We start from the raw sequence: 12,597 nt of genomic DNA, 5'->3' as shown, positions 1-12,597 counted from the left end.
GTCTCTTCTCCCCCATTTATTTATGTATTCACTTATTCGTTTATTTATATTAAAACGTTTTTGACTATATAAATAACGACTGCTCAAGAAACTTTTGATTTCTTCTGCATTTCGAGGACGTCCTGAACCACCATTCACCTTTACCTCACAGCTCAATAGGCAACGACAATTCTGGGAGTTTCTTTCCGGCGGAGGTTCACCATTAACTGTGTGCCGCATCACCAAGGGGGTCCCGGAGGTGACGGACACCGAGGCGGTGGAGGCGGGGCCTACGACAGAAGGCGGACCCCAGACTCAGTGTCCACCCTACACCTGGCTCCGCAGACACCCCCTTGGACAACGTGCTTCGAAAATAAAAAAAAAAGGTGGGGTTCGGCGCGGGAAGTGCTCTCAGCCGTCAGAAGGTTTTCGTGAGCTCCTTGCGTAGCTCCCTACAACCTTCGGGAGAGCGAAAAGATACGACGCCTGGGGCAGTCAGAGCTATGCAGGACCCACAACGGGGCGGAGGATGGGCCGTCGCCTGCTGCCGCCAGCCCCGCAAGCACACAGGCCTCGCGAGCCAGGGCAGCCAGCGGCAGCAACGCGGGACCCACCCCAGAGGAGAAGGAGGAGGCGTACTGGCGCCGCCCGCAAAAGGCGGTGTGGGCGGGGCCTTGGCGCAGCGGTGCGCGCGGGCCTTCGGGAACGCGGCGCGCAGGCAGCGGAGACCGCAGCGGCCGCGGAGGAGGCGGTTGCTGCGCCGGGTCCTGGGGTCGCTGCTTGAGGCGCAGGCGCCGTGGACTCAGCCCATCCTGGTCCTTGCATCGCCGTGGGCTCGTAATGGCGACCAAGCAGAGGCCTTTCCACCTGGTGGTGTTCGGCGCCTCTGGCTTTACCGGCCAGTTCGTGACCGAGGAGGTAGCCCGGGAGCAGATGTCCCCGGAGCGGAGCTCCCGCCTGCCCTGGGCTGTGGCGGGCCGTTCTCGGGAGAAGCTGCAGCGAGTCCTGGAGAGGGCTGCCATGAAACTGGGTAAAGGGGGAGACTGGGACGGGGCCCCGGGACCCCGGTCTCGGCCCCACCGACGCGGCTCTCATCCCCAAGCCCCCTTCTCCCGGCTGAGGGGTTTCAGTCGCCTGAAATGAGAGGTTTTCTCCCTGGGTGCCCCTCGAGCTCCCCAACCCTGTTAGCGGCCAGGAGGAGGAGCACGGGGCTCCTGATAACGTCAGAGCTTCGTTCCGTTCCATAAACAAAAAAGAGAGAGAGAGAGACATCCCCCCCCCCTTGAATTTCTCCCATAGTTAGGGAATCCCCACTGGCGAAATAGGAACTTTAGTTTTTCCTTTCTCTGCTCCGTCCCCTTCTAGAGCGGGGGGTAACCTGGTGGGCCTGGAAGTCTCTTGATGTTTGATCGGGTACAAAAGTAGAGCACTGGTTTCTTCAGGATGGTTTGTGCTCTCCCTTTGCCTTGTGTTCTCCCTTTGCCTTGTGTTTTGGAGATGGGAGAGGAAGCTTAGGAGTTTTATGGAGAACGTTGCTGTGGCTTTACTTTTTAATTTAATTTTTACTTGTAAGCATTCTCCAGCAGTCGCACTCTTCATCCAGAAAGTTTTCTTGGTGTTTTTGTTTCGGCAGTTTACTTACTCTTTCGGCATTCATTCAGCCTGTTTTTATTGAGTGGTCTTTTTAATGTCAGGTGCCAGTGTAAATGCTGGAGATACAGATGTGGTGGAGAGAGACACAGACACACACACACACACACGCAGAGACCCTACCCATGTTCCCCGTGGTGAGAACATCTAAATTAGGAGTCAGTCGCCTTTAACTTTGGCTGTCAGTTTTCCACCCTACTGCCCTGTCATACAGACAGATAGCACCTATTAGAGTTTCGGGCATACTTTGTTCTTCACCTTCACCTTCATCTCACATAATTCCACACAGAGCCCTGTTTATGGAACCTGTTTTGTTTGTGGTTGGTACAGAAGATACCATGTAGGCTGGACTCTCCTACAGCTCTCCTGCTGCCACTCCCAAGTACAGAATCTTGACCAAAAAGCTTTTTGGTCTTTCTTTACTTTTCCAAGAGAAATACTTCCACGACTAAAATATATGCTTCCCTTTCTTCTTTTCTGTTCAACGAGACTGTACAGGTATAGCCTAGTTGCCTAACATTTGTAGTGCCCAGATCAGGTTATTGCAGGAAATACACCTTGAGCCATGAAACCTGCGTTACTCTATTGATTCAGTTTATTCCAGTTATTTCCTTATTATGAACTTGAGTGTTCTTCGCTAGACAGTTTTTTACTTCAGTCCTCTTTTGTTTCATTATGTTGATGTTAACTCCCCTCCTCATAATTTTATCATATGTAGTTGTTTAATCGTTGATGAGAAACTGCTTTTATAGTATAATAGTATAATTCTTCCTGGAGAGGAGGTCAGGAAAATCGTCTTCTATCTGAAAACTTGTAAAATTGGCGTTTTGCATAGACTTGTCATTTACACATTCCTTATCTTAGATTTTCTTTTAAAGGTTAGTAATGTGTTTTATTAACTCTTAGTTTTAACTCCATTTTCCTCATAGTCTTTTCCGTATTTTTAATTACCTGGTTAAAAACAGTTTTATCTTTTGTTTGAGAGGGAGAATCAGCTTTTAGTATTTTTAGTAAATTTGCCGTCAGTGGTTATTATGAAAAGAAGGGCTGGGTGATCTAATACTGTATCGGGATTTGCTTAAAACAATTTATTTCTTATTTTAGGAAGGCCGACACTGTCATCTGAAGTTGGAATAATAATTTGTGATATCACTAATCCAGCCTCACTTGATGAAATGGCTAAACAGGCAACAGTTGTCCTCAACTGTGTAGGACCAGTAAGTAATCTGCCCTTCTCTGAATCAGAACAAACAATCTATTCATTTCTAGCAGAATCTGGTATTTTATATTCCAGAGAAACATAAGGGCAGGGGACAGAAGAATTGATTCAGGGCCTTAACCCCATATGGGGAGTTTTTACTTCTCATGAGAAGCAAATGGATATGACCAAAGTCTCCTGAGAGAGAGAGTGACACTAGACTCCAGGAATGTGTGCTGGTTTATTTAGTGGTTACAGCTATAATTGCCAAACTTTTTTTTGTGCTGCATGTCCCTTAACTAAAAAAGGTTGAGCATGTACCCATAATTTACTTTTTATTTGTTTTTAAATTACACTTTGTATTACTGTACCAGTACATATGTTAGTGCATGTACAAAGAAAGATATTAAAAAAAGATTCATTCATTTATTCAATAAATGTTTACTGAGTGTTTATTATATGTACACTGAACTAGTCTACGGACATAATGGTGAATAAAACAGAAAACCCGTCATGGAGCTTACAGTCCAGTGGGGAGACAGAAAAATAATGTTATAATAGTAAGTGACAGGTGCTTTGAAGAAAAATAAAACAGGGAAGGGAGATAAAAAGATTGGCACACCAGTCTCTATTAGATGGATGGTCAGGGAAGGTCTCTGTGAGGAACTGAAATTTGCATAGGGACCTGAATGCAGTGAGGGAGTAAATCCTGTGAGTATTTGAGGAGAGGGTGTTCCAGGAAAGAGCAAATCCAAAGGTCCTGAGGTGAGCATGTGCTTGGCCTGACTGAGGGATGTGAGAGAGGCCAGAGTGGTTGAGCGTGAGCAGGGCAGAGAGGTGGGGAGTTAGATTGGAGAGGTACCTAGAACTAGGTGGTTAGGTCTGCAAGGTCAAGATCAGGGTTTGGGTTTCCTTCTAAATATGAAAGAGCCATTGAATGGTTAAAAACAAGGGCATGATTTGATTTACGTATTTGAAGTTCTTTGGCTTCTGAGAGGAAAAATAGATGGTAGGGAACCAACAGTGGAATGAGCCAAGCAAGCCAATCACAGGGTAGGAGTGTTAGAGGTGGTGAGAAGTGGTTGAAAGCGGATATTTTGAAAGGAGAACCTCTAGCTGCTGCTATTGGACTGGATGTGAAAGAGACACTTGTGGTCTGTGTAACAGGGTGAATGTTTGTGACATTTATGGATCTGAGGAAGCTTTCTCAATTGTCAAAACATTTGAAAACTAAGCATCTAGAAAATTGTTGATAATTTCATCAAATGAAACCAGAAAGGTTTTTGATTGTCACCAAATGAAATGTATTTCTATTGTTTATTTCAGTTTATTTCATTAACTAGTTTAGAATGTGGTCTGTGGTTCGTTGCTTGAATCACTGTCTTATATACATCCTCAGCCAGCTTGTCCCTCCCTCCGAAGTACTCTGGAGAAACCCCAGCCCTGGTTATTCCAGCTCGCTGCTTACTCTACCTGAACATGTATAACCCAGTCTGGCTGGAGAAAAATGCATCCCGATGCTGACTAGTCCCACTTTAAATATGTGGTTACAAACCTCACATGCAGCCTCAGTCCCTCCAGCAATTCTAATCTATTTTCCTAGGCTGTTTTCTCTCCTACTCACTGAAGCAGCAGTTTTATAACTTCTTTTTTCTCATACTTTTAGCATCCCACCCCTTTCTTCCTTTTTCCTCACTCTTACCTCGTGATTTTCTTCCTTCCTTCCTTCTTTCCTTTCTCCCTCCCTCCCTTCCTTTCTTTCTTTCCTTTTTTTTTTTTTAAACTATGAACATACAGGCTGTCAGAAGAGAATTTATACCACCAGATCTTCCTATCTGCATTGTATCCTGACTCTGCCTTATCTCCTTTTACAGGGAAAAACTACCCCTGCTTCTCATGGACACGGTATTCAAAGACTTTATATTTACAGGTTTACAGTTACACATATTCTTATTCTCATCAAATTTTGCCTCTTGATTGGATTATTTATCTCAACATACAAGTATGGGATTATATCTCCCATTTAAAGAAAAACTTCACTGAATTCTGCATGCTCTTCTAACTACTCCCATTTTTCTGTGCCCCTTTTTAGCAAAACTTGAAAGAGTTTGCCTTACTTACTGTCTCCACTCCCTCACCTCCTCCTCTATCTAGTCTTGTCAGGCTTTTATCCATACTCCTTAAATGAAACTACTCTGCCAGCATCCCCGTCCTGTCAAATCCAATCATCAGTTCTCCGTCCTCATCTTAATCAGACCTCTCAGCATTTGTGACAGTCGATCACTTTTTCCTTTCTTCAGTTGGTATCTGAATTCTTGCCCTCTCCTAGTTTTCTTTTTCTCTACCAGCTTTGTCTCAGTCTCCTCTGCTGGATCTTTTTATCCTCCTGTGAATGCCAGAGGTCTCAGAGCTTAAGCCTTAGAAACTCTTTTCTGTTTATATTCCCTGGACCATTTTTTAATATTATTATTATTGTGGTAAAATATACATAACATAAAATTGAGCATTTTAACCATTTTTAAGTATACACTTCAATGACATTAAGTACATTCACAATCTTATATAACTGTCACCTCTTTATTTCCAGAACGTTTTCACCATCCCAAACAGAAACTGTAACTGGGCCAGTACTTTTTAAACTTTGTGAAATCAGTTCAGTAGGTTAAGACGAGGCATTGAAAAGAAAAATCAGATAGACTGAAATAGAAAATAGGGTGAATTACACGTAATACAGGTACGTACTGGTTCATGAAGCTTTTGTGTCAGATATATTTGTGTGTGGAGCTACTATGTGAAATGAATTTCTTAGGGTGGGTTGTAGTCAGAAAGAATTGAAAGCCATGGCTTTCAATACCATCTGTTTCCTGATGATGCCTACATTAACTTATTTCCACTGAGGAACTACCCCTTAAACTCCAGACTGGTGGATCGAATTACCTTCTCAGTGTTTCCAGTTGGATGGTTTATAGGCATCTCTAGCTTTTTGACCCCAAAACATGCTCCTTCCTAAGCTCTGCTTGGAAGGTCGTTTTCACTTTGTAATATGGATTATACTCCCAGGGGTAGACTCCAGTTTACCAGTTTTGGTGTCATAATTTGTTTCTTTGAAGGTATTTCAAAGAGGGTCTCTTTAATGAGAGCTAAATGTTAGCTGTAAAACTAGTCAGGCATATGTAAACAAGTATTATGTCAAAATATACAGAAAATGACTGAATCAATACTTTTAAGCATTATTCTTTATTGTCTCCTGTGCTAGGAAGTGGAGGGGGAAAAACTGCTGTTGAGAGAAAGATGATGAATCTGATTTCGGATGTGTTGAAACTGAGATGTCTGCTAGATATTTTCGAATTAAGACAGGAAATGCGTACTATATAGTGGAATTATTTTCTTAAGCAAGTGAGGAAGTCAGGGTGAAGAGGAAATAGAGGAGAGGAAAAGAAGCCAAAGTGAAATTCATTTTGCCCCATGTCCTGAGCTCTTGCGGGTCCTGAAGTTTATAACAGAAGCCACAGATGAGGCAGCCTCATCAGTGAGCAGCTCTGGAGATAGGAGTTGGACGTCATCAGTATACATGTTGTAGTAGAAATCCAGAAAGTTGGTGAGATTTTCCAGGGAGAATGTCTAGGGAGGTGATTCTCCACCTCTAACATACGTAAGAGTCACCAGTGAGGCTCATTTAAAATGCAGGTTACTGCAGTCTACCCCAGAAAACTTATTACTGGAGGGAGTTGGGGTGGGACTGAGTAACCAGCATGTTTAACGAGCGACCCAGCTGATTCTGACCCAGGTGAACTACGGGACAACTTGAGGTATTCGGGGGTAAAATAACCAGGAGGCCAAGGAAATTGCTAAGTGAATTTCAAATGGATATGTGTAAAAATTACCCAAGATGATCCATTGGGTACAGAAAGAAAATAGAGCTTTGACTTGTACTCATTTTAATTTCAACTCTATGTCCATTTTATGTATGTTTAAAGTGTATATTTTATTAGTATAGTAGTCCATATGTGTCATTTGTAAATAAATTCATACAATTTAGTAGATGATAGATTTAGAATGTGAACTTGGGTCCTGCTGCCTTGAAAGCCCTTGTTTGTTCTGTTGTACTACGTTGCCTCAGAAGTTAAGTGCTTTCAGTAATTTTGCATGGTTGATGAATAGCAGAGGATGAACTAGAACTTAAACACACTTTTCTAGTCCTGTAATTCCAGTGTCATTTGCTGTTTTTAAGAAGGGGGAGGAGGATGTGGAGATGAGGCTGTGGAGTCAGGTAGAGAGGAGCCTAAGTGACCCACTTGAAAAGGGCAATCTCTGTAGTGCTCTGTCTTTTCTTTTAAGTGTCCGTATACCTGTTTCTTGAAGGCTAGAAGAAGCAGACCATCTCCTTTCTCCATCTTTTGCTGTGAGGAATGAGAGGAGCAGAGGAGTTAATGCTTCCACTTACCCTTCCCTCACAAAGGGAAAATTCGTCATGCTTCCTTTGAAATGGGACTGACTCTGATGTATTAACTGTTATATAAAAATTTTTTTAATTTTAATTCCTTGAGTTTGAGCAACAAATAGTTTGGGAGATCCAAAATCATACAGGCTCAGAATAGCTACTTTGTACAATATTAAACTTATCCCCTCCAACCCTCTTTGTCCTTTCTTTATTTTGCTAATACTGCCAGTAGTTGTTGGTCCCCATGTCCAGCTAATCAGGAAGTGCAGTCATTTCTGTCTTTTAAGTATATCTCACTCTTAGTATATCCTTCCGCTTCCTTAGTTTTGTCCTTCATTTCTTACCTGCCGTGAGTTTTGTTTTCCAATACCACAGGCAGAGTGATATGTCTGTGTTATAAACGTTCCACCACTGTCCTGTTTAAAATACTCTAGGAGGGCTCAGCAATGCAGAAAAGATAAAGTTCAGTCTTGATAACATGGCACTCAGGGTCGTTCCTGATCTGGCCCAAGTGTTTCTTTCCAGACTCATCTCTTACCACTTCCCTCTCCACTACTCTGTGCTTCAGGTATCCTGAGCATCACCCTTTTTTACACTTTTACATATAATGTTTCCATTATTTGGATTTTCTTTTTCCTGGCAAATCCTTACTGTTCTTCAGAATTCAACTCAAATGAGTCACTTCTTTTATAAAACTTTGGACTTTGTCTTCAGTTAGAGGTAATTCCATCATGCTTTTATTTACACTGTGAGAGTCAGTAAATTGCGGTTACATTATTTTCTCATTTTCTCATTAGGCTACTTTATTAATATTTGATTTCTTAATAGTGAAGACTGTACTTCCAACACTCAGTGGTATTCCTTCATTTAAGCTTGCTAAGTAAGAGTAAACTGTTGGTTTTCTTTATTCTCCCAGTACCGATTTTATGGAGAACCTGTAGTAAAAGCATGTGTTGAAAATGGAACTAGCTGTATTGACATCTGTGGAGAACCTCAGGTATGTAAAATGGAAAAGAAGGAAGAAAATTAACAATACAACTTTCTGTTAAAGTGAAAAATATTTAGTGTAATTTTGCAGACAGATTTTAGAAGGTGATGACTCTGTAGCATTTAGAGATGGTATTTCATTGAAAGCTTGAAGGAGAGCGTGATGGTAAGGTCTTAGCTTCAGTTTTCTTGAATTTTTCTTCCCTACATCCTGATTTCTTCCATGGCCTTTGTGTATAGGATGTGTTGATTTTTATTGCTACTGCGTGCTGTAAACAGAATTAATTAAAATAAAACTTACTCAGAGTCATGCAACCATTAAGTAGAAAAACTAGGACTTGCATTGAGGTTTGCCTGAATTAACACTGCAGGAAGTGGAGTGTTAATAAGCACTGAGCTACACTAGCTCCTTTATAACTGTAACCTCATATGTCCCTATAGTCTCTGCTGAGTACCATCATCAGTGTGCTGGTATATACATACTTAGAGCTTATCAGTTGGCGATGTATATTGGAAAGTGTTAAGAAAGTGTAAATTACCAAGACTGATAAAAGAAGAGGTAGGAAATATGAATGTAAAAGAAACTATTCCTATCTTATTTAAAATATTCTAGAGCAGAGAAAATGGTGGAAAGCTGCTAAGTTATCTTATAAAGTACCATGAACGTGGCATCAAAACCTAGTAATGAGCCAGAATATATATAAGTCAAAAATACAAATTTAAATACAAATTTAAAATGGGCAAAGGGAAGAAAAGAGGCAAATCACCTGTGCAGAATTCCACATAATTCACATAACTACTGTGCCCTTGAGGAGGGGGAGCTTCACTCCTCCCTCTTTATGTGTGGGCTGCACAGTCACTGCCTTCCAGTGAGTACAGTATGGAAGCGGCGGGAGAAGAACTTTACAGTGGAGACACCAGACAAATGCCGCCTCAGCCAGGTGTTCAGGGTCAAAATCACCAGTGAGAAATTATGTTGATAGTATGTACTCTTCTTTTTTTAAATGATTTACAATATTGTGTTAGTTTCAGATGTACAGCAAAGTGTTTCAGCTATATGTATATATATTTTCAGATCTTTTTCCATTATAGGGTATTACAAGATACTGAATATAGTTCCCTGTGCTGTACAGTAAATCCTTGTTGTTTATCTATTTTATACATAGTGGCGTGTATCTTTTAATCCCATACTCCTAATTTATCCATCTCTCCCTCCCTCCCACTTTGGTAACCATAAGTTTATTTTCTGTGTCTGTGAGATAGTATGTACTCTTGATATGACATCAGGAAATGGCACTTTACCCCGTCTTCCTCCCCAAAACCTGTAACTCTAGTGTAGTCATGAGAAAATCATGCAACAATTTCCAATACAGGGGCATTCTACAAAGTACCTGACCACTGCTGTAAAGGTCATCAAAACCCAGGAAAGTCTGAGAAACCATCACAGCCAGCGGAGCCTAAGGAGACATGACAACTAAATGTAGTATGGTATCCTGAATGGGATCCTGGACAGAAGAAGGACATTAGATAAAAACTGAGGAAACCTGAACAAAATAGGGACTTTAGTTAGTAATAATGTATCAGTATTGGTTCATTAATTATAATAAATGTTAATGTAAAAGATGTAATGATAAGGTTAACTGAGTGTGGAGTACCTAGGAACTCTCTAGTACTCAATTTTTTTCTGTAAATCTAGAACTGTTTTTTAAAAAAAACAGGCAAAGAATTTGAACAGACATTATCCCGTTCTTGCGTTCCCTCCTTTCCTACCACTCTTTCTACTTACATATGTGCACAGATATATGTCTGTAATGATGTTCATCTGGAAGATGTGATTCGGGGTAACTTTTTTTTGTTTTCTTTGTATTTTTCTATATTAATTTTTCATAATAGGTATTGCTTTTGCATTTAAAAGTCATTCTAAAAAATGAATTAAGTCAGATCTGCATACCTCTCACACCACCTGGAACATAGTAGGTATGTTTGCTGAGTAAGTGCCAGCTATTTGGCAGTTAATATTTTGCTGCAGAGCCATCTTGGTTAGCATTTTCACAGTTTAATTGCTTTGTTTTTAAATGTAAATCATTTAATTTTGGTCTAGATGTTTCTCCGTAGCTCTGATTCAGATCTTTTGTCTTGAATCTTTAGTTTCTGGAACTAATGTATTGGAAGTATCATGAGAAAGCTGCAGAAAAAGGGGCTTATATCATTGGAAGCAGTGGCTTTGACTCCATTCCAGCAGATCTGGGAGTAATATATACCAGAAATAAAATGAATGGTAATTATTGATCAAGAAGCAATAATGGAATTTAAAATAGAGGTGTTTCATGTTTGTAATTGTGGTGAACTAAAATCTTCTTGAGAAAAGAAACAACTATTAATGGGTAGTATTAAAACACATACTTTGTTTTTAATATAGCTGTACTTGTTAGAAAATGATATTGACACTATTGTTTTTTGAGGTATGGATAATACTGTAAGTGTTCTAAAGGAAGGAATTCTCCATTAGAATTTAGTTGTGGTTATAGCTATAAAATTTCTGGAAAAAATTTTTGGCAGGCATTATAAATTCAAACTTGCTTTGTTTAGGAATTAATACATCTTAAAGTATAATTTATACACATACTATAATTGGAAAGTTTTAATTCTTTTTAACGAACAAAGCTAGAAAGTATTGAACAAGCTTTTTGACATCTTTTTTAGCTCATTTATAAAATGGAGACAATAAGAATGGAAAAAAATCACTATTATAGTAAAACAGTGGAATGTTATACATACATAAAAAATGCCCTTTATAAAAATGACCTGAAGCAAATAAGTCCAGTTCTATATAAACCATTCTAGAGCTTAAAATTATGGAAAGTGTTCCAGTTTATATTAGAACGGTAACTCTGAGACCAAAGCTCAACAAAGGTAATACGCATGCCTGCCATTTATTGATTTTAGATTTTAGAAATTGAGGAATAGAATACTTTCTTAACACAGTGAATGTCAGAAAGCAGTAGGCAACATCATACTTAATGATGAAACGTTGGAACCATTCCCAATAAAGAGAAGGGCATGAATTGAACATCTTTAAAATATTTATTTAGTCTTCAACCCATGGATCTGGTATATTTCCATTTATTAAAAAACTTACTAAAAAAATCTCCATTTACTGAAAAAGTTTAGAGTACTTTTATGGTGGTCCTACATGTTTCTTATTGAGGTTATTCTTAAATATTTAATAGTTGTTATTTTGAATAGGTCCTTTTTTATTTTTAAGGGAGAAATATTACTTTAAGATTTATTTTAGAACTTTTTTTCAGACACTGAAACCTAGGAGTCAGCATTTAACAAATACCCCAGCTAATTGTTGATTCAGGTGGCTCACATTTCATTACATACTGCCTTAGGCGATACATGTTCTTTCTGTGCACAGGGTTAGATCAAAGAGCCATGTATCCAGGCCACTTTCTCTTAACTCTCAGAATCCTCTCCAGTGAGTTAGAATTTAATGATCTATTCTTGGTTTTTGACAGTGTTAGATAAGTGATATTTATGTGGCTTTAGTTCTTTTCTGCTGTAACATCATTGTAGATGGTGTGGTTATTTGTTACCTTGCTCATTGTCAACTTTCTAAGGCCCCATGCTTTAATTTTCTTTTGGAATTAAAACTAGGAATACTGTCTCTTAACAAATTGGTATATTTTATCAGATTTTGAGAATTAGCTAGCCCATTATGTTTTTCTTTTGTCTTACTGCTCTTGATAAGCTCAAAGATTAATTAAATACTTAACCACTATATGTATGTATTAGTCCTCATGGTTAATATAATTGATTTCTCCCCTTTTTTTCTGGCCTTGGTTTTCTACTTTGTTTTTACTCATTATATTTTTATTTCATTTAAATAGCCTTACTTTAAGTATTTAATAAGCCATGACAAAGGCCCATTTTGGTAGGGTTTCTGTATATTCATTTTAAGTCACTACTAATGAGTCTTCTTGAAAGCTTTCATATTGGAAAATAGAATAATTCCCATAGATGTAGTTTTTTTTGTTTGTTTGTTTGTTTTGCTGTACGCGGGCCTCTCACTGTTGCGGCCTCTCCCATTGCGGAGCACAGGCTCCGGACGCACAGGCTCAGCAGCCATCGCTCACGGGCCCAGCCGCTCCGCGGCACGTGGGATCTTTCCAGACCGGGTCACGAACCTGTGTCCCCTGCATCGGCAGGCGGACTCTCAACCACTGCGCCACCAGGGAAGCCCATAGATGTAGTTTTGAGAACTGATGGCCTTCCAGAATCAGTGAGCTAAATTGTTGCCTTATTGGAAGAGATTTTTTGCAATGTCAGTTTGAATACT

General features: G+C 39.8%; 1 protein-coding gene across 1 annotated transcript in view; it reads left to right on the top strand.

Annotated features, from left to right (window-relative positions):
- The first annotated feature begins 482 nt into the window (after positions 1 to 482).
- Positions 483 to 12,597, top strand: part of SCCPDH (saccharopine dehydrogenase (putative)) — a 40,887-nt gene continuing 28,772 nt past the window's right edge. Inside the window, 5 exon segments of the mRNA XM_060128334.1 lie at positions 483 to 785; positions 787 to 1,009; positions 2,734 to 2,846; positions 8,185 to 8,265; positions 10,404 to 10,533. Of these exon segments, the coding sequence (XP_059984317.1) occupies positions 483 to 785; positions 787 to 1,009; positions 2,734 to 2,846; positions 8,185 to 8,265; positions 10,404 to 10,533 (850 nt within the window).

Source organism: Lagenorhynchus albirostris, chromosome 2 (assembly GCF_949774975.1).
Source record: "Lagenorhynchus albirostris chromosome 2, mLagAlb1.1, whole genome shotgun sequence".
Taxonomy (NCBI): domain Eukaryota; kingdom Metazoa; phylum Chordata; class Mammalia; order Artiodactyla; family Delphinidae; genus Lagenorhynchus; species Lagenorhynchus albirostris.
This window is presented reverse-complemented; position numbering and strand designations above follow the sequence as displayed.